Below are 23423 nucleotides of genomic sequence, written 5' to 3'. Positions count from 1 at the left end.
ATTAAACTCCTAAAACTTAATGAATGAATGGACTCTTGTTCAATAACTATGAAAGACAAGAGATAGTCTTTAAGTTATTTTAACAAGTCTTGGCCTTTGATTCCTATTGCCAACTTGAAAATCTGATTTTCTTTTTGTGTGTTGGGCCCCTATCTCAATCATACATAAATTAGTCCGACAATTCGTAAAGTGTTGAAATTCTTTTGTACAACGTTGATACTGTAAAATCATTAAACTTGGATCCAAAATGTCTAAACGGGCTTAAAAAGTATTTTTGCTTCTGTTTTGAAAGTAAAATCTGGGGAAAACTTATTTATTTGGAATATAGAAATCATTTGTAGTTAATCGCAATAAGGATGAGAACCCAAACATAGATAATCAGGAATTCAACCGATAATCTCAAACTTTCATACATTGAAACTCATTTGTGTTTAACGACAAAGGGCCTTAAATTAATCTGGCTTTAACTACTAACGGTTAATTTAGTCTTATATCGGTTTACTTGCAAAGTCAACCAGTAATGATATAAAACTGAACTAAATCATCTAGCGATGTAATTCAAACTCTGCTTGGATCTCATTTGGATTAATAAAGATAAAGATAAATATAAATGAAAAGTGTTAGTAATTATTTATCACATGCCCAAATGCATGAAACAAAATAAAAAAGATAAGACGGGCATGCTTCTTTTTCATTTCTGCTTTTACAGAGGCCAACTCGAATTATATTCTTGTCACGACCCAAATCACGGGTCATGAGGGCACCCACACTATCCCTTGGTGAGCGAACCCTTCCCTTAACACATTCACTTTAAATAAAGACATGCAGAAGTAAAGTCGAAATCACACTGAGTCACAACAGATACATAATATATATAGATAACTAAGTGCAGAAGTACTAAAACTGCAACAACTCCAAAACCTGGTCCGAACTCGTACAAGAGCTTCTAATTCTACTAAAACATTTGAAATACTGAATACAGGTCTAAAATGCATAAATAGAGTCTGTCTGTGAATCGAAAAGACAGATAAGCAAATGAGAGAATCCAGGGTTGCAGATCCGGAAGGTGGCTCACCTTAAGATCTCCGGAAGGAAGGCCTCGAAATCACTCTCAAGGTCGCGAACTGGACCTTGGCTCAAACTCTGCACTCAACAAAAAGTGCAGCAAGAGTAGTATGAGTACAAAATTAGTACTCCCAGGCATCATAAGCCAACAACGATTAGATAATTCGTATAAATCGGAAGAAATCAACAAGCAGAGCAGATAAGCAATCAAGTACAGTCACGAAATATGTTCAAGTATAAGATCAGACAGAGTGTATAAAATGCCAAGTAAGACAATCAAATGTAATACAATACAATGCAATGCCCCTAGGCCACTTCTCCAATCCCGTACACATATGCTAAGGTTTATGCCTCAAAGTCATGACCCACGGGGGACTCGCGAATTCCATGTACCATATCGCTCTCTGGCAAAGAACTTGGAAGTTATCAACATATCTGGCTCTCCGGAAAAGACCTCGGAGGCTATCAATAAAACTCGCTTTTTGTCAAAGACCTCGGAAGCTATCAATAAAACTCATTTTCCGGCAAAGTCCTCAGAAGCTATCAGTCAACTCGCTCCCTGGCAAAGACCTCGGAGGTTATCAATCCCTTTCTTACCATCATATCAGTTATGTATGAAAATGAAAAGCTTGACAGTCATGGAATCAATTGCAACAACATCGCAAATCATAGAATAAATAAATGCATGTCACGAATGCAAGACACAACTCAGTTCTATAATATTATCCTTCCCTTTTCCATGTAATAAGTGAGATATCAAGTGACAGGGGTAAATAAATCAACAATCACAACTTATTAGCAAACATGGCGACAAGACCACATAACAACATCCATTCCAAGCTGTGGATTATGTCACGATCCAAACCGGAGGGCCATCATGGGCACCCGGGCCCTACCTGCCGAGCACCGCTAATCATGCTTTCATATCATAATCATAAATAAGGGCGAACCACTAGGGTCTTCAAATAGAAACCTGCTTGTTACACCTCGCACTTTCAGATCATGAGCATGCCACGTACTTCACCGTATTAATGGAGTATCGGAGACGTCCTATAAAGTTTTGGAAAGTACAAGTCATGGGAAGTACGTAACAATGAAGTAAAGGATGAATTACGATCTCGTAAGTCGTAATCGGGAAGGACAACCTTGGAACCAAAGGAAACGACTATTATCAAGTATGATCAATGAGAAATATCATGTATGGAGAGTTTTGGAAGATTCCGGGACCAAGCAAAGCGGAGAAAATAAGTTTGTCGAAAATTTGGAAAAAGTTGGTAGAATTCTGGGTCAACTTTGGAGGGGTATATCTCTGGGTATATAAGGAGTTTTATGGAGTTTCAAAAGCCTAAAATGAAGTTCTTCGAGTCTAGTTTCCAACGCAATAAAAAGTTCATCAATGCGACATCGGAGCAGGGAGTTATAGATGTTACAAGTTAGACAGACGGAGCAGAAAAATGCTGCTACAGTAACCGGGTGCTACAGTAATCCGACCCAACACACACCTATAAATACTCCTCTAACCCATTAATTTTCATCACTTTCACCATCTTCTCATCCTTCATATTTCTAAAGAATTCTTGAGAACTCTTGAGGGTTCTATAACCTTCCATAACTCTCTATAAATTTCCATAAACTTCGATAATACTCCATAACCCTCCATAATCTTCCACAACCTTTCCATATCATCAAGAGAGAATATCAACATCAAAATCTCAAAGAAAATTCATGGAAGATGATTGTTCTTGTTTCTCTTCAAGGTGGTGATGAACTTAGTCTTGGAAAGGGGTGAATAAAGTGAAATTCTTCCACTATAAGGTATGTTTTTCCTACTATTATTTACATGATTGAAATGATGTAAAGGTTTAGCAATTTTTAGAAAGGAAAGAATCATAGGAGAAAAGTCATAAAGAGTTGAATTGAAGTTGATGGCCATGAGGTGAGTTTGAAAGAGAATTTTGGATTAATTTGAGATTAAATTGAATATAATTCTTTGATTATGGTATTATGGATGTTGTTATCGTTGGTTTGAAAATTGGAGAAACATCGAGTGGGATGTTTTATAGAATATATTGGTATTGATATTATTGTTGATGTTGTTGGTATTGTTTGGGAGCTGTTTTGGTATTTGGAGGAGGTAAAGAATATAGGGGAGATCTTTGCCCGAATTTCGGCAGATTCTAAATAGATTTCATTTGAATGCTTGAGACAAGTGTGTGATATTGAGCCTAATGATAATATGGATGGTTTACGTGTAGAGTTGCGAGCTTGGAAGAATAAACGTTGAACGACTAAGGCGACCGAAAGGTATGTTAAGGCTAGTCTCTTTCTTTCAAAAGGCATGATTCCTATGCTATGATTCCATATATATTTCCATAACCTTCTTACTTCCAAAAGTTAGAAGTTCATGATTCCTAAAAGCTTTTTATGATACTAAAGATGATATTTTTTCTATGATGAACATGATGATGATGATTTTAATTCTAGAAATTCCAAAGCTTATGATTTTAATGCTATTATAATATTATTGAGCTTATTTCATGATTTTCTCGATTTTACTCATTGTTGTTGATCTCACCTTATAATAATTGTTCCTTTAAGGTGAGATATAGTGATGATGATTGTTCCATAAAATAAATCGGAGGTTACCGATCTTACGTCACTCCGATGGAGTCATAGCTTTTAGTTGGGCTCTCATGCATGCTTGATGTAAGATATTAACACCGTGCCTATATGGCCGGGCAGCACCACTACGATGGGCGTAGTGGGCGGCTTATGGATAATGATAATAACACCGTGCCTATATGGCCGGGCAGCACTACTAGTGGGTGGCGTGAGATGTTTACCCCGGACGCAGGCTAATGATTATGCTACATATATGTATATGAGAAATGTTTTCTTTAAAGTTAAGCATGCATGGTATCTGCCTTAAGAGGCAATCATATGTACAGGTTATTTCCTTACCTCATGTTATGCTCTATATTTCTCATTATGTTATTTTTCATGTTCGGTATCTCTTACTATATTATTATTCGTGCCTTACATACTCGCATTAATCGTCCGTACCGACGTCATTTCTTGTGGACGCCGCGCTCATGCCCGCAGTAGACAGTAGATGGTTCGATCCATAGGAGCTTCAACAAGAATCTCGGGAGCGCTCCACTTACTTGAGCCGCATTTTATTGGTATTGGTCTCCACGACCACTTGTATTGTCACACCCTAATTTCTGATAGGGCATGATGGGCTCCCGACCCTTACTTAGGGCCGAGCGAACCCGCTGATTCTTGTGATACACATAATCTTACTGGGCCCTTATATCATGAAAGGAATGCATAAAGAAAGTTTTTCAAGAACAACATACTATTCATCTTTCTCAAATCGAGTAAAATCGGTAAACATATGAAATCTCGCAACAAAATGCATAATGACACATCGGTTTACATAGCCGTTTACAAAACCGACATATCATACACTCGACTCGTCGCAAAGTCTCTAACATAACCCAAGATACCACAACACGGATACTCCGACTCGGCAAAGACTCCGGAAGAAATGGGGCTCGCCAATCCAAACCGGAACATCTCCTACTCATCCGCATACACACGTGGTACGAAACGCAGCCCCCGAAGAAAGGGGTCACATTTAATATGTACTGAGCATGTAAAGCATGAAACAGAGTAAACAGAATCATACTGAAATAAGAAGTATAGGAAAATCATAAGGTTTGCCTTGAAACATAAATCATGCGTGTCAATATCATATCAAATTCATTATGAAACTGAGAAACATAATTAGAAAATCATCTTGTACATATGTATAGATATAACGTGCCCTGGCCCTCTAGTGAGGGACGCGGTAAGTAAAATCATCATATACATATACATATATATATCGTACCCGGCCCTCTAGTGAGGGACTCGGTAAAGTAATCATCATAGCATCATGTCATCATCATCATATATATATATATATATATATATATATATACCGTACCCGGCCCTCTAGTGAGGGACTCGATGAATAGAATCATCATATGCCATCCTGGCCGCCGTCCCCACATCATCATGTCATCACATCATCATATAAATATATACCGTACCCGGCCCTCTAGTGAGGGACTCGGTGAACAATGCAGTGGAGTGTGCACGAATACGTACCCTCCCGGACTCGGTGAAAGACATATTGAGCTTTGCACGAGCAGAGTAGTGAGAAACCATATGCACATAAATCATCATCACATACTCAATGGATACGTAAGTAGTCGACGCTCGAGAGTTAAAACGGTAATCATGTTAAGTTCTTTAAAAAAAAAGTCGTTAGGACTATACAAAAGAAAATCTCGGGGAACACGGATATGCATCAACCAATTCGGGCCCGCCCATGAAAGTTAGAGTCATTATACGTTATAGGATCATTTGCGGACATATCAAAGCAATCCGGTTCCGTCTAAGAAAGTTACGGACATTTTTCAACATAAAAATCCTTTTGGAGCAAAACTTTTTTACAACATTTGAAATCCAATCATACAAAAGACGTAAGGTCCATAATTCTACTACATTAAGAATGCCAACATTAAGAAGCAAATAAGAATCGTAAATATACTCGGAACTTAAGAATGGAGTTAATCCCAAGGCACATATCATGTCATATCTTACTTACGTCTAAGACATGCCAAAAGAAGGAAGGAGTAAGCTTTACATACCTTGTCCGCTCCCTAAGGTAATCCAAACTAAGTCTCGGCTTCCCAAAATCTACAACAACATCATTAAATACTAACATTACCTACAGGCACTTAGGAATTCAATCCCAGCCGGCACTTAATTCTACAAAAATTTGGGCAAGATTTCCCCGTTTATATGCCTAGCCCGAATTCTCAATTCAAGAACCAACAACATCAACAACAATACCAATAGTATTAACATCATTTCTAATACCGACGTATGCCATAAAACAGCCCGCACACTATTTTCTAAATTTCTCAACCAACCAAATTTGTGATATAACTATTTAATAATTTTATTTCCGTAAAGGAGTCGGAATTCGTATGAACAACATCAATAACAATGACCTTCACATTTTACAAGTTAAATACATTTATTTTCATCCAAAATTCTCTTCAAATCTCCTTCCATAATTCACAACACCAACAAACGAATTTATCGTGCTATTCCCTCTGTGCTAATCCGTTAAAATTCAAAATAAACTCGTTAACAATGAAAAGGAACCGTATTCATACCTTAAGCATGCAGCCCCCACGTTATCACTCTTCTCCTTGGTTGATTTTTAGCTCAAATTGAAGACAACGCGGCGTACAACACTTTTCTCTCTTCACGGGCTTCTAATTCGGGGCTCGAATTCGGTCAAAATTGGTTTTTCTTCTCTCCAAGGCTCTCTCTCTCTTTCCAGAATTTTCTGGTGTTCTTGGTCTGAAAAATGAGAGGAAAGGGCTGAAATTTCACTTAAATAGGCATGGGTCATGGGCCTAACCCGATTGGGCCCGGTTTGAGCCTAGCCCACTGACCTTTCCGTCTTAAAATGTCCATATCTCCTTATCCCGATGTCAAACGTGGGCCCACGACCTATGGTTGGAAAGATAATTCAATTATCTACAACTTCTATCTTTGGTGTTTTTCCAAATTCCAAACTTATAATACCGTTTCTGCCCCTTGAAGTCAGATCACCCGAAAACGTTACTTAAAAATATTTGTTTGGAGGACTTCCACTTTGATTTGGCTCAAGGGTCCTTCTTGAGTTATGTTTAACTTCACATATGTGATTCATATAAATTGTCGCATGTCCCAAAAAAAATCTCAATGTGTGGGCCCCACCTCAGCTTGCGAATAATCGGACGCACAAAAATACGAAATATAATACAGTCAACGTGAGTTTAAATTATGAAGCAACAACATGATTGTCAATTTTTAAGCACGTTAATAAGGACCTTCCAATTGGTTGGAATACTAGAAGAAAATATTTTTTTTTATCACTATTTTTGGGCTTCAATTTTTTGATCACCATGGCCGAATGGCCTTCTTTCTTTTCTCTCCAAGTTTCTTGAATTTTCTAAGTGTGAGAATGATGAAGATGATTTAATTAGTCATCTTCTAATCACATATATAAAACATCCATGTGGCCCATGGCCCACACCCATGTGGCCGGCCACTTGGCCATTTTTATTTCATGGATTTTAACTTTTCAATATTCACTTTTAACCCCAAATTTTTCCTTAATATTCCATGCCATTAAAATCATAAGCAACTTATGTCTTAAAACAAAGTCATAGTTAAAAGTCTCTACTTCGCCTCCCGGAATAGTCTTGTCCTTAACTTATCATGGTTAACTCGGATTGTCCCGATGTACGAAATACGGGATATAACATGTATCTTATGTAGAGGCTCGTACACATGGATGTACAGTTAGACGTTTCATAACCCTACCGGTTCATATCGTTATGTAACATTTTAGTAGCCTTGACGGCGGGTAATGATGGGCATAATTATCGAAGATTATATAGAGATGTGTTGTTATATTGCGATATATGTCTTTACAGATTATGATATCCATGAACTATCTTTATGGTCCGCCCAGAAATGATTATAAGATGTATGTTTAGAGGTGCTCGACGTGTTAGCTCCGGGTGCCCGTCATGGCCCTCTAGTTGAGTCGTGACACTGCTAGATCATAAGAAATTTACTGAAAAGGAGCGAGCCCAAAGGACATACATATATAACCATGCTGGGCAAAACTATACAAGCCGACAAGGCCACTATAGACAACTATACAACAAAATATAGGCCGAGGGGGCCATACAACGTCTAACTGTACCACAACTGTCTACAAGCCTCTAATAGAGTACATGACATAACTAGGCCGGGACAGGGCCTCGCCATACCCATATGTACAACAAAAAATATAACGTACCAAAACACGACAACAACTCCAAGACAAGTGGAGTGCTCCAATATCAGCTGGACGGTAACCTACTGAGGCGGATCGTCAACCTGTCTATCTGAACCTACGAGCATGAAACGCAGTGTCCCCGCACGAAAGGGGCATCAATACGAATAAAGTACTGAGTATGTAAGGCATGAAAGTAACATAAAGAAGACATGAAAGTGCATAGGATAAAAGGAATACAACCTGTACATCTGAACTGCCTCTGAGGGCCAATGACATGCATAAGTACTATATATACGCGTATATAACGCCTGTTCATACATATACATATGCGCATATAATGCCCGTCAAGCCTCTGTGGGCATCCTATCATATCATATCGGCCTCTGTGTGCATAATCATTATCATAAACCTTCCTTCCAACTTCTTTCCCTCCAAACCTAGTATAACCATCACATAAACTCATAAACATGGAATTAAGATGGAATCTTACCTCAAGAAATCAAGAACACTTCAATTCCAAAATTACTTCACCTTGAAGTATCCTCCAAAACTACTACCAAGAGGAGAAACAAGCTTCCACAACACTTTAGAATAGGGTTGTGCATGTTAACGGTTAAACCAATAACCCGAACCAATTATTGGGTTATTGGGCTAATGGTTCGGGTTAATGGATTACCGGTTCGGGTACCGGGTGGTGTTTTTGGGTTATTGGCTTATTGGGTCGGGTCGCGGGTTGACTATTTTTGTTAACGGGTTACCCGATAACCCGATAAGAATTTAATTAATTACACTTCTACCCTTTCATATATATAAAGTCACTTACACTACAACTAGGGTTACTTTATTTTCATTTCATAAAACACGCTTCAATAATTGCACATATATATACCATATTCAACAAAGTTATATCTTACCAAAAGTAACAGAATTTCCCTTGTGACACCCTTGAAAAGATAAACTTTCTCCACTGTTGGCAAAAACAAATGGTGTCCGATGCTCTTGCAGAGTATCTTAGGAAGTTGTTCAATCAATTCCTACCGGTTTAGGCTCTCTCGCCCTGAATCTTAAACACATGTAAGCCAATATTTGGTCTTTTAATCTTGGAGGCAAACGATTTCGACAAACGAAATTCGATCTTTGCTTGGATGCTATCCCTCCGCAACATACCATAAAAAAAAAAAAAGAATTTCTTCTTTTATCCAAATTCGAATTCATTGAATTTTCAATAACTTACCTCACAATCTTGAGGGGTAAGTAGCTGTATCTTTTTAAATATAATTATTTTATCTTAGGATTATCATTAGCAAAAAGGATACACTAGTTATCATTGATGATTGGCGGGATTCCACAAAATTTAGGTAACTTCAATTGCTTTTGGCTCTTTTATTCACAATTAGCATGATCTTCTGTTTCTTCTTTCGAGTTAATCTCATTTGAAAACAAAATTTCAACCAAAAGGTTTTGCCTTTGTCGCTGCTGCCCAGTGCCCACACGATGCAGCATTGTTTTGAGTATGATAGAGCCATAACAAATCATTAAATTTCTTGTAGTAGTAAATGCAACTTAAGATTATTCTTGGATCTTGGTACAAGAAGTGGTTCCCCGTGCATGATTTTGCTTGTACAAAGTGGTCAAGCCATTTTTTTGTTGTGTGAAATCTTAACGGTTAAACCGATAACCGAACCGATAACATACAATAACCGATTAACCGATAACCCATTAATCGATATTTTAACGGTTCTTTAACGGTTTAACATGTTTACAAACCGATAACCAATAAGTTAAACCGATAATTTTGAAACCCGAACCGAACCGACCGATATGCAGCCCTACTTTAGAACCTTTAGGCACTTCATCTTCTCTTTTGTTTCTTGATTTCACTTAGGAATTGATTAGATACGTTAGAGAGGGTTTTCTAGAAGTTTTAGGGATCAGGGGAAATGAGGAAAATGAGATAAAATGAGGGGTGCACGAAATATATATATATAAAAAAAGAGTTTCCACCAACATATTATACGCCAAAATATATTAGATATATGTATGTGTGTGTGTGTATATATATGCGGTCCGTATTTATGGGTAGTATATACGAATTGAAAAATTGCCCTCTCTGCCAAGAGAAGTGCGGACCGTATTCCAAAGTACGGTCTGTGTTTTTTTGTCCGTATTTTACCTTCCAAAACGAAACTTCAACGAAACATATTCTCTTCGATTCGTTTATTCTCTAATCCTTCTAACACATGCCAAACATGAACATAAACCTTCGTATACTCAAGATGAACACGTCTAATCTTATAAAACCTTGAAGATAATTCGGCTCTCCGAATCTATAACAACCAACTCACGATGATGCTTAACGTACAAAAGTACGGGGTGTAACAATTTATCACCACAACCATTCCCCAAGGCCTAACATGCTTTCTCCGTCAATATCTACCATTACTTACTATTCCCTAATCGGAGTCTAACAAAGGTAAGTCATAACCTACCTTGTAGGCCGAGCGGGAGTCACGAACAATCAAGCCAATTCCTTCCTCTTGCGATGAGCCTTTGAACGATCAAAGTCTATCAAATAATACTCCACGTTAGATTATGAATCTAAGCATACCCATATTGGTATACTTCCAAATTGAACTAAAAAACGACCTTAAAAAGTGACCTCGGGCCCACAAGGGCAAAACAAGAATTTTATTGGAAAATTAGTTCACCTAAAGCCTTACTACTCTAAATCCAAAAGACCCAATCAAAATTCCATCAAATTGATCCTTAATTTCAAGAAAAATCCTCTTTTAGAACGTAGGGCTAAAACCCCGATTTAACAAACCCAACATGATTACAAGGTTAAATAAGGGATTAGACTAGTAGGAAAATATAAATTAGAGCTTAGAAACTTGCCCCAAGACGAATTGAAGCCTAAACACTAGAAATCTCCTCCAAGAACTCACTTAAAATATGAAATTATGAGGTCTAGATTCGGTTTTGGGAAATAAAAAGATTTCTGAACTCTGCTAAATCTGCTTCTACGGACCTTTCTTCACAGGTGCGGGCTCGCGCCTGCAGAGAAATGGCCTCAGATGAAGTCCTAACTTATGACTCCCTACATGCAGGTGCGATCCCGCGCCTGCGGAGAAACCACCACAGGTGCGGACCAGCTAGGCCCCTCTCAGTTAGCGCCTTTAGGCCAAATTCCGCAGAAGCGGACCCGCAGGTGCTGCCAAACCAATGTAGGTGCGATTGCACCAGAAAAATCTAGTTTTCACCAATTCCAACCCAACACTTAAAACTCATACGAGACCTCCCGAACACAAACCAAACATGCTAACTCATCAGAAATTACGCTACGAACTCGCTCGCGCATTCGGATTTCCCAAGAGGTCCCTTTGACCCAGTGTTGACTTAAGTCAACTAATCCCAAACCAAAACCAACCTTTCCAACCAACGACCCAAAACCCAAACGAACTCCTCGGGATCCGAACCAAAGGCTCGACTAAGTGTAGAATCACCTTCCGGACCCAACATAACTATCCGATTTCAATTTCGCACAAAATTACCCAAAAGTCAACTAGTCAACTCTTTTTCACTTATTCAACTTAGAAAACTCTAGAATCCTCAAAATCAACCAAGACTCGCCTAATAGCCTCGAGAACCGCTCCACCCATCCCCGCAAGTCACATACGTACAAGAGACTACGGGAAGGGTATTTTGGAGAAAGAGAGTAAAATGCCTTAAACGACCAAATAGGTCGTTACATCATAAAACCAAGTAAAGGTACCTGAATCGGTAAAGAGTTGGGGACATCTATTTCGCAATCAGATTCGGTCTCCCATGTAGGCTCCTCAACTGGACGGTGCTTCCACTGCACCTTTACTAAAGCTATCTCTTTGGACCTCAACTTTCTAACTTGCCTATCCAAGATGGCTACCGTCTCTTCTTCAAAGGAAAAATTCTAATCAAACAGTACCAATTCCCAATGGATGATATAAAACCGTCTGAATGGTACTTATTCAATATGGAAACATGAAGCACTGGGTGAAAACCCACTAAACCTGGTGGTAATGCCAACTCGAAATCTACCTCACTAATACACCGAAGAATCTCAAAAGGGCCAATGAACCTCGAGCTTAGCTTGCCCTTCTTCCCAAATCTCATCACACTCTTCATGGGCGAAACTTTTAATAGAACATGATCACCAATCATGAACTCCAAATCACGAAACTTCCGGTCCGCATACTCCTTTTGTCTACTCTGAGCCGCAAGGAGCTTCTCTTGAATCAACTTCACTTTATCCAAAGACTCTCTCCGCAAATCAATACGCCAAGGCCTCTCCTCGAAAGCATCGAACCAACCAATCAGAGAATGACATCTCCTACCATACAAAGCCTCAAACGGACTATGTAAATGCTCGAGTGATAATTATTGTAAGCAAACTCTACCAAGGGTAAGAACTGGTCCCAATGACCACCAAAATCAATCATGCAAGCCCGTACCTATCCTCTAATATTTAAATAGTCCTCTCCGGCTGGCCATCCGTCTGTGGGAGAAAAATGGTACTAAGATCCAACTGAGTCCCCAATTCCTTCTGCAAGGTCCTCCAGAAATGGGAAGTGAACTGAGTGCCTGGGTCTGAGATGATAGAAATGGGCACCCCATGTAATCGGACAATCTCTCTAATGTAGATCCTAGCCAACTTCTTCGAATTGTAGGTAGTCTGAACTGAAATGAAGTGCACGAAACTTGGTCAATCTATCCACGATAACCCAAATGGCATCAAACTTACCCAAAGTCTTCGGTAGACCTGCCACGATGTCCATAGCAATCCTCTCCCACTTTAACTTGGGAATGGGCATCCTCTGAGTCATACCACCCAGTCTTTGATGCTCATACTTAACCTGCTGACAATGCAAATACTGAGAAGCGAACTCCACTTTATCCCTCTTCATCCTACTCCACTAATAATGCTGCCTCAAGTCATAGTAAATCTTTGTAGCACCAGGATGGATGGAATATCTAGAACTGTGAGCCTCATCCAAGATCAACTTAATCAAACCACCAACATGAGGAATGCATACGCGCCCCTTAATCCTGAGAACACCCTCATCATCAAGAATAGCCTCCTTGGCCTCCCCATTCAACACCTTATCTCAAATCTTGTACAGTTTCACATCCTCAAACTGTTGTGCCTTGATTTTCTTCAAAGGAGACGACCTCGCCTCAAGACAAGCTAGAATGTTGCTCGGTTCTGAAATATCAAGTGTCACCATACTATTAGCCAAAGACTAAACCTCTATAGCTAAGGGACGCTCCTCAACAATCAAACGCACCAAGCTACCCATACTCACCGCCTTTCGGCTCAACGCAATTGCCACCACATTAGCCTTACCTGGATAATAAAGAATGGTAAGATCATAATTCTTGAGCAACTTCATCCACCTACGCTGCCTTAAATTTAGATCCAGCTGATTGAACACATACTGAAGACTACGATGATTCATGAACACCTTACAATGAACTCTATTAAGGTAACGTCTCCAAATCATCAAAGAAAAGAATATCGCCACCAACTCTAAGTTATGATTGGGGTAGTTCTTCTCATGGGCCTTCAACTGCCTTGAAGCATACACAATCACCTTACCTTCTTGCATTAACACATAACCCAACCCAATTCGAGAAGCATCACAATAAACGGTAAAGTCTTTCCTTCCACAGGTAATACCAAAATCGAGGCTGAAGTTAATAAAGCCTTGAGCTTTTGGAAGCTCTCCTTACGCTCATCGAACCACTGAAAAGCTGCATTCTTCCTAGTCAATCGAGTCAAATGGGAAGCAATAGATGAAAACCCTTTTACGAAATGACGATAATAACTCTCTAAGCCTACAAAACTCCGAATCTCAGTCACCGAAGTAGGCCTAGCCCAATCTCTAACTGCCTTAATCTTCTTGGGATCCACCATGATGCCATCCTTCGACACTATATGACCTAAGAATGCCACCGAATAAGCCAAAACTCTCACTTTGAAAATTTAGCATACAACTTCTTCTCCTTGAACAACCAAGTACTATCCTCGAATGTTTCTCATGATCTTCCTTGCTACGAGAGTACACCAATATGTCATCAATGAAGACAATAACAAATGAATCCAAGTATGACTTGAAGATCCTATTCATTAAATCCATGAAGGCTGCGGGGGCATTAGTAAGCCCGAAACATATCACCAAGAACTCATAGTGACCATAGGGGGTCCTAAAGGTTGTCTTCAGAATATCCTCGGCTCTAATCTTCAACTGATGGTAGCCTGATCTCAAATCGATCTTAGAGAAGACCGACGCACCCTGAAGCTGATCAAATAAGTCATCTATGCAGGGTATCAGATACTTGTTCTAGATAGTAACCTTGTTTAACTGTCAATAGTCGATACACATTCATATGGTACTATCTTTCTTCTTCACGAACAACACAGGAGAATCCCAAAGGGAAACACTAGGTCTAATGAACCCGTTGCTCAACAAATCTGCAATTGTTCCTTTAACTCTCTCAACTCTGTCGGAGCCATACAATAGGTTGGAATAGAAATAGGACGAGTGCCTGGGTCCAAATCAGTGCAATAATCAATATCCTGATCAGGTGGAATCCCAGGTAAATCTGTGGGGCAAACCTCTGAAAACTCACTAACTACCAGTACCGACTCTAGGAAAGGAATATCCGCACTCGTATCTCGAATATGTGCCAAGTAAGCCAAACACCCTTTATCCACCAACTTCTTCACCCGATAGAATGATATAATCTTCTTAGGAGTAGGGCTAGGAGTACCCTTCCACTCTAATCTTGAAATGTTTGGCATGGCTAACGTGACCGTCTTGGCATGACAATCTAGAATCATGCGGTAAGGATACCGATAGACTCTATCACTAAATTAAAATCTACCATGCCGAAGATAATATCAAAATCTACCATACCGAAGATCACCAAATCTACCCAAGTATCGTAACCTATGAATGTAACCACACAAGATCAATAGACTCCATCTACTACCACAGAATCTCCGACAGAAGTGGATACATGAATAGGCACATCAAATAAATCACAAATCATATCCAAACCCGTAGAGAAATATGTTGAAACATACAAGAAAGTAGAGCTCGGATAAAATAATACCAAAACTGCCTGATGACAGGCCGAAATAGTACCTGTGATAACGGCATCAGAAGCCTCCGCCTCTGGCCTACCGGGAGAGGCATAGCAATGAACTCGTCCACCATCAGACTGTGAACCTCCTCGACCACCATGGCCAGATTGAGATCTACCTCTTGCTGCCCTTGCCGGGCTGATGACCATCTGCTAGGCTGCGAACCACCTCTACCGAAAGATCCACCTTTACTAACTGATGGTGCTGGAGCCCTGGGTGTCTGAAACCGAGAATGCTACTGAGCTCCTCCCTGTTTGGGTCGAGGACACTCCCTCGCGAAATACTTTTGAGCATCATGAACTCATTACATAATCCATGAATACTCATACCTTGATTTCCATAAGTCTTCAAGCGTCTAACACGAAAATGTATATGAACTACTATTGCTATATTCCATGAATCCTATGTCTCATGAAAACTATAGTAAACTATATTATGCATAGTCATACCTCTCTATAACAACATCCGCATATAATAGGACCTCTCTGTAATAGCCAAATTTTTTCGGAACCGATTTTTTATATTATATTTTAGTTCTCTATAACAACATTTTACCTCGAACAACAACAACCAACTTTATAACAGTACGCTCTTTGTAAAATTACCCCCCATACAACAACTATCTTTTCTTTTTCTTTTTTTATAATTATCATCTTTATAAAAATAGAATATCTATGATTATCAATAATAAGTATAGTCAAACCTCTCTATAATTGCCATTCGTTATAACAACATTTCACTATAACCGCCTGATTTTATCTGGAACCGATTTTTTATGTTATATTTTACTTCTCTATAGCAGCATTCTACATATAACAATAACGACATCGATTATAGAGGTACACTCTTTGTAAAATTACCTTTCTATAACAATCATATTGTGTAATAATATTTTGCAAAAAATATATTATTTATAAAAATAAAAAGTTATCGTTAAGAGTCAACCGTTACTTGGTGTGAGATAGAAGAGTCAATTGTTAACCTCTTAGAAACCTTCAAGAAAAAGCTATTGAATTCCCTTTTGTTGAAAGTTTGGACAATGTTCTTCGTAATTCAAGCATTATATTATCACAAAGAGACTGAAATTTATGAAACAACCTAAAACTCTAGAGTTCTTACGTCAAACTTGAAATATTTCTCTGTCGGTATGGTACAACTAGTTATGGATTTATTATTCTTTTCAATTTTTAATTAATGAGATATGAAAATCAATTGAGATTTTAAAATTAACAAGTACATTGTTTTTGTTTATATGTAACATAAAAAGCACAGAGAAATAATTATTTGCATACTTTTATTTATAACAGCTAAATGAGATCTAAATGTCAAATTCCAGTATACACACATAACAACACCTCACTATAACAACCATGAAATTTTCGGACAAACGCTGCCATTATAGAAAGGTTTGACGTATAGATTTTGACTATATATATATATATATATATATATATATATATATATATATATATATATATATATATATATATATATATATATATATATATAATCATCACCAAAAGATTTCCACAAAATGTGATTAAGCTTAAAATTTGATAATTTAAAATAAAAATTAGATTTTATACATCTTTTTTGCCTATAATAGCGAAATATTATTTAAATGTCAATGCTGTTATAGGTGTATAATAGCCATTCTCTATAACAGTAAAAAAAATTCGGACCCCACGGTGTTGTTATAGAGAGGTTTGACTGTATACCTGTTACGAACTATATTACAAATTACGTTTTGAAAACCATAGGCTCAAAAGCCACCTGTTATTCATGTTCATATTTTAGGAATAGTGCAGATTATTAAGAAAGCTCAGACAACCTGAAACTACACGTGCTAACATTTGATTTTGATAAGGATCGCTCCGCCCAGTTAAGACGATTCCTTCATGTTACCCTTATGTAATTTTATTGATTGGATCCGTTCATGCCATGTTCATGTCTCATACCCCAACAAGGTATGAGATGGCTCAACTGGTCGGGTCAGAGGCCAGACGCCTTGTAGTCACGCTGTGGATTACATGTCGATTTTACTAATGCTATATATATGTATACACATACACATACATACACACACACTTAAAAATATTTTACTCATATTACAACTTGATCATGCAGATCATGGTCATGCCATGGTTTTAGCTACAGCTACAACTTTACAGTATTCAATTACAGTTTACAACTACAATACATATTCAATTTACAGTTACAATTTCAGCTTACAGTTACAGTTTCATTTTCAGATTTCTTCATGTATCCATGTTATTGATTTAGGCTGTTCATTCCCCGAACACCCCACTTACAGTTCTTTCTTTCAGTTGCTTTACATACAAGTACAATCTTAGTGTACTTACTTTTTTATTGCCCGAGGCTTGCATTTCACGATGCAGGTACTGATTTTTAAGGATGACGAATCTGCTCGTTAGGACATCATCGTATCAGCTAGTTGGTGAGCTCCACTTACTTCGGGCGTTCTCTTTACTTTCCAGTATCATATCATGTTAGACAGTGAGGTGTGCAGGGGGCCTTGTCCCAGCATGTTAGCTTTGCACATGACTTAGGTATCTGTCCCAATGTGTACCTACTTCTCACCCATGGATAGAACACGTTACCTAATCTGTTCTATAAACACATTTGCGGAATAAAAACAACCAGAAAGGTAAAGGATGCAATATTTTTACATGGAAACCATTTGGCTCACAAGGGAGATAAAACACCACGACTTACAGACCTACAGGATTTTCCCAAACTCCACTACAACTGTGAGCGAACTGCAAATTAAGTTACAAACTCTGCAACCTAATTCCTACCTCAACCTTGCTACCCAAACTCTGACTAGCAAGCTATCTTCAAGTAGTTACAATGTTTGTATCTACTGTTATACTTCTTAATAAGCAGATAAAGATACAACTCGATAGAACAAACCAAATACACAAATCTAGACTTTAGAACTGGGAAACATTATTCAGTAAAACAGCTCCATCGATCCTTCTTTGTGCACTGGGGACGTAACCCTGGATTCTTGAATATTCTGGATAAATCTTCTCCTTGCTCAATATTCTGAATTCTCTCTTTGTGGCTGCACAAACTTCTTCTTGGTAAGACCTGGGTATTTATAACAATTGAAGCTCCACAGGTTGGTGACCAAACCTTTCTTGTTGGACTATAACACGCAATAAGGTTTTGTGTTTGTACTTGGATTCTTGCCTTGTTGAGTCAACTTATTTCCTTGTAGAAGACTTACTAATCTCGATAAATATGGCAAGGAATATTTTATATTTGATCGCCAAGTATTTACCATAATTCTTCTACAAATCTTTGTTGCTGCAGGATTTTTTTGGAACATGTTCACGAACCAGAGTATCCACCTAGTTCTTCCATCTCTAATATCTGTATCTGTATGAGCTGGAACATGTTTATATACCTGTTCTATCAATCTCTTTCATTCTGCATCAGCCTTTGAACTTCTTCTGAGATATTGGCCGGAACACGCTATCAGACCTATTTCATATATCTGTATAGCTCTGTCTGTAACTGGTCAACTCCCTTCATCAACTCTACCACTGATCACTCTTTAAGCTCTTCTTTATACAATGTCTTTACTTCTAGGTCATTCATTCACTGCACTTGATGACCTGTGATCAATCCTCTTCTGTATCTGATGACTCCTTGATGTAGAACATGGTTTGTACATTTGTTCTATTTCTTCAATGAACTGCTCATCGTCTTCTCTCCCTTTGCTGCCTTATAAAGTTATTGATACAAGCTGTGTGTCCGCTAAATAGTATATGAGGGACTTGGTCGTGTACCAGTTCCCTTATGCAATGCAGTACGAGAATCAACACAAGATTTCTACGTGAAAAACTCCTTGATCAAGGGATTAAAAATCATGACCTACCTCAGTAGGATTTCAACTCCACTGCATGAGCAACTTCTGGTTAGAACTCTATCGTAAGCTAGGAACTAACTCTGCTAATCCCTCACCCTTATAATAATGCTTATGTAACGTAGGAACTAACCTCGTAGTCCCTCCACTCTTGCAATACTCTAATTGCAAGCACCTCCACTTGACTAACTCTAGCCAAGGACCACTAAGATTAACTACCTCTAGCCAAACCCAACTAGTACACCTAAGCTAAATCTAGCCAAGGGTACCACGTAATAGATTCAAAGGTAAACTTCTAACAACTACTAATAATCTGATATACCTACAACAACTTTCTTTTTGGGAAGAGTAGGTTTACAATTTCAAACACATGAACGACTTATAACAACCTAAACAACATAGACTAAACTCATATCAGGATCTGTTCTTCAGCTTGAAAGTAACTTTGCTCTTGAGAGATCTTGAGAACTTGTGTCGACAGCACGAGCATTGATTAGCTTATTTTTTACCTGAGGGGACCGTTGACTCGCTTCTCGAGGTATCTAGATCGGGTTCGGGTAACTTTTTGGTGAAATTGGGCTTAAAGTGAAAAATAGTTGACCCAAAGTGGACTTTTGGGTAAACGGACCTTTTTTGAAAATCAATCAATTTCGAGAGATCCGGATGGTAGTTTAGAACTTGTGTGTGGATCTAGTTCGGTTCCCAATGCACTCGGATGCATTTTGGGACTTGGGTTGAGAAAATGGAAATGAGGTATCGGGGGTTGACTCAGTCAACGAGGCCTCCGCTGGGAATTTCGAGGCCACGAACGCGTTCGCAGGGTATTTGTGTGGGTCTGTGTATGTGGTTTGTGAGCAGATGGCCTCGGGGATGGTTCGGGATTTCAGTTGAGACTTAGAAAAATTGGGGGATTTCTGGTACCTGGTGTCCGCATTGGCGGCACCAGTGCCGTCCCAGCGGCGCCGCTGTTGCGGCTGGTTGACCGCTGGGGCGGCCAAGGGGAATTGGCCCAGACCGCCATGGCGGTCTGTTGGGCGCTGTAGCGGCACCGCCGTTGCGGCCCCGTTACCGTCGTGGCAGTAACAGGCATGTTAATTCATTAAGTGTGTTTTAAATAAGCCCTTAGTCTATTATTTGTTTTAAATAAGCCTTGAGTCTATCCAATGACTAGATGAAGGACTTGTGTCGTGCAACGACATTAACAAAGACGCTTCTCGAGAAGCAACCTGAGGTTGTAATGTAACAAATAAAAAGAAAACACAAAAAAAAGGATAAAAATACAAAAACATGTCGTGCCACAACCTAAACTACAGCGCTTGTTGGGAGGCACCCCAACGTTTTATTGCTTTCATAGTTTTAGTTGTTATTCATGGTAATAGGCAGTATTGAAGGTATATGATATGCCTAAAGTGCCTTTTGTTGTGATGATTGTCAAACTATTTCAGAACCAGATAGAGACCTGGTCTGTAACGTGCTCTCTATGTACCTTGCACCGTCTGTAGAGAACAACTGTAAAGCCAAGCCACTTGCTGCACCCAAGTACAGCTGTGCGTTGGCCCATGCATTAGGTCAAAGTGAATGAGTGCTCTCTATCCGCCCCACAAGCTCCCACTATATATACAACATGATGGCAACATATTGAGCAGACCTGAAAACCTAACCTAAATCGTGCAAAGCTGCCGACACAAGTTCTCAAGAACAAAGTCACCTATAAGTCGAAGAACCTGATCCAGACACAAGTTTTAGTTTAAGTTCTTTATATTGTTGTGAGTCTTTGTTCGTTTTTGCTTAAAATTCTAAACCTACTCTTTTCTTTAAAGGAAGCTATTTGTAGGTAGATCAAAAGTCTCAAAGGGTGCTTGTTGGAAGTATGTTTCCTCAACCTATTGAGTAGTACATTAGGCTAGGATTAGTCTAAGTGTATTAGTGTCCTTAAGCTAGAGTTAACTAAGTGGAGTTTTTTGCAATCGGCGTATAGCAAGGGTTGAGGGACTATGAGAGTTAGTTCCTAGGTTACATAAGCATTATTGTAAGGGTGAGGAATTATATGAGTTAGTTCCTAGCTTACGTTACAGTTGTAACCTGAAGTTGCTCGTTGTAGTGAAGTTGAAATATTACTGGGTAGGTCGTGGTTTTAAATCCTTTAAGAAGGGAGTTTTTCACGGTAATATCTTACTTTCTGTACTTACTACATTGCATAGGGACGGGTACTCAACCAGGTCTCTTCATATTGCATTTGGTGGACGCATAACATTTAACAATTAGTATCAGAGCAGGTATTTTCTAAAAGGTTAACACCAAGAAAGAATCTATGAAATGGCAGGCCCACCAAATATGGAAGAAGGACAAATCATTCACCGTACACTCCCGTATTTAATGGAAAGTACTTATGCGGGTGGTGGAAAACTAGGATGCACGATTTCATCATGGCTGAAGAATCAGAGCTATGGGATGTCATTTGTGACGATCCCTATATCCTGGTTCACATAAGTGAAGACGGTAAAAAGGCCACTGTCAAAATGAGAAAGGAATACAATGAAGCTGACAGAAAAAGGCTGGAGAAAAACTATAAAGCCAAGAAGATTCTCGTGTGTGGAATAGAACCGGATGAGTACAATCGAGTCTCAGCTTCTTCATCATATAAAGAGATCTGGGAAGCTCTCTAAACTGCCCATGAAGGAACATCTTAGGTAAAAAACTCCTAGATCGACATGCTTACTACTGAGTATGAGATGTTCAAAATGAAAGAGAGTGAATCCATTCATGAGATGCACACCAGATTCACCTCCATAATAAATGAGCTTCACTTTCTCGGAGAAGTCATCACAACCATCAAACTGGTAAGAAAGTGGCTTGTTGTATTACCTGACTGATGGGATAGCAAGGTAAATGCTATCTCGAGGCCAAGGATCTCAAAGAAATTGACGCCGGACGAGCTCGGTCGGGAACCTTAAGACTCATGAAATGAAGATGATCACGAAGAAGGCAGAAAAGAATGAGGTGAAAAAGGAGAAGAGCCTAGTTCTCAAAGCTGCAAGAGGAGACTCAAGTGATGACGTGTCTGAAATGGCCTATCTCACGCAGAGATTTCACAAAATGATCAAGAGAAGTATGGGATTTCCCAAAACAGGAAGCTCCAGTAGAAAATTCAAGGGAAACGACTACTGCTGTCATATATGTGGGAAACTTGGTCATTTTATAAAAGACTGTCCCCAAAACAAGCAGGAGAATTATGACAGGATTGCAAAGAGGGACCAGGTCCCCGATAGGAGTTTCAGAAGGAAAGAGGCCGCTGATGAGATTGTGAATCAAGCACTTGCAACCTGGAGAGACTCCTCAAGTGAGTCTAAGGATGAAAATGACAAAGGGGAATTGTCCATGATGGCAATTGATGATGGAGCAACGGAGCATAAGTCAGACCCTGCATTCACGGCTATCTGAAACGGATGATGATGATGATGATGAGAACAAAGAGGTAAATTTTGACGATATAAAGAAAAACCTGAGAGTTTACTCACAAAGGAAACTCATATCACTTCTGGCGTGCTAATTGATGCATACCACACCCTGGTCGTAGAGACGCACGAGTTAAATCTTACTCTTGATGAAATAGAACTGGATCGGGAGGACTTGTGTGTGTTAGCTAAAGATATGAAGAATCAAGTTCATGAGACAAACCAACAAAATATCTTGTTAGAAAGTCAAGTGAGAAAAGATGAGAAAATCTCCTTCAAAAGAAGAGGAGAAACAAGCAAGACTTTCTTGGAGCTTAAGAAAGTAAAGTTGAACCTCACTAGTGAAACTAAAAAGAATGAGCAGCTCAAGAAGGACTTAGAAAGGGATAACTTCGATCTTGACAAAACTCTCAAATGGATCTGGTTGACTGATGAATTTACTTCCAGAAATGAGAGTAATGGAAACAACAAAAGAGGACTTGGCTTTGTGGAGGAGAAGGCACCCTACAATCTTCACAACAATAATGCTTTCAATATGGAAAACTGGGCATGCACACAAGGTGGACAAGCTGATCACTACCAGGAAGCCCATGAATCAAGGACTGAATCTGTTCAAATAGAAATAAATTTTGCCAAGAAGGGATTGAGAGAAAAAGGAACAGGTCCTCAAAAGAAAGGATCTCGAAGGAAGAAAATTAGCATGCTGCCTGAGTGGGCTAGAAGGACCTTGATCTATCATTTCTAAAGCTACAAAGGACCCAAGTTGGTTTGGGTTCGCAAATCCAACTACTGACATAGCCTAAAGGGGTTGGAGAGAGAAGGAGCAATCAACATAAATTGATAAATCGTGTCAGCTCCAAGATGCAAGACTGAGGTCAAAAGGTCTCCTTTTCAAATACCTTATAGCAGGATGTATGTCGTATGGAG

The 23423-nt window shown here is 39.0% G+C and overlaps 1 protein-coding gene across 1 annotated transcript; it reads right to left on the bottom strand.

Annotated features, from left to right (window-relative positions):
* Positions 1-39: 39 nt before the first annotated feature.
* Positions 40-12903, bottom strand: LOC132053714 (uncharacterized). Its single transcript, XM_059445825.1, has 6 exons — positions 12652-12903; positions 12010-12286; positions 11736-11893; positions 1076-1143; positions 922-1008; positions 40-46 (listed from the first exon to the last, which is right to left on the bottom strand). Exons 1-6 carry the CDS (start codon positions 12901-12903, stop codon positions 40-42), a joined length of 849 nt encoding a protein of 282 aa, XP_059301808.1.
* Positions 12904-23423: the final 10520 nt, after the last annotated feature.

The sequence above is a fragment of the Lycium ferocissimum genome, chromosome 4, assembly GCF_029784015.1.
Source record: "Lycium ferocissimum isolate CSIRO_LF1 chromosome 4, AGI_CSIRO_Lferr_CH_V1, whole genome shotgun sequence".
Lineage (NCBI taxonomy): Eukaryota > Viridiplantae > Streptophyta > Magnoliopsida > Solanales > Solanaceae > Lycium > Lycium ferocissimum.
The sequence above is the reverse complement of the archived record's forward strand: the minus strand, read 5'-3'. Positions and strand labels throughout refer to the sequence as shown.

What these genes read in the sequence shown, in the direction of transcription:
- LOC132053714 (XM_059445825.1), bottom strand. Translation starts at nt 12,903, where the DNA reads ATGAAGAGGGATAAAGTGGAGTTCGCTTCTCAGTATTTGCATTGTCAG. An exon ending in ACTACCTACAATTCGAAGAA is followed by an intron (nt 12,287 to 12,651) that starts GTTGGCTAGGAT and finishes GCTTTCGAGGAG; the next exon opens with AGGCCTTGGCGTATTGATTT. An exon ending in TTCCTTCCGGAGATCTTAAG is followed by an intron (nt 1,009 to 1,075) that starts GTGAGCCACCTT and finishes TTCGATTCACAG; the next exon opens with ACAGACTCTATTTATGCATT.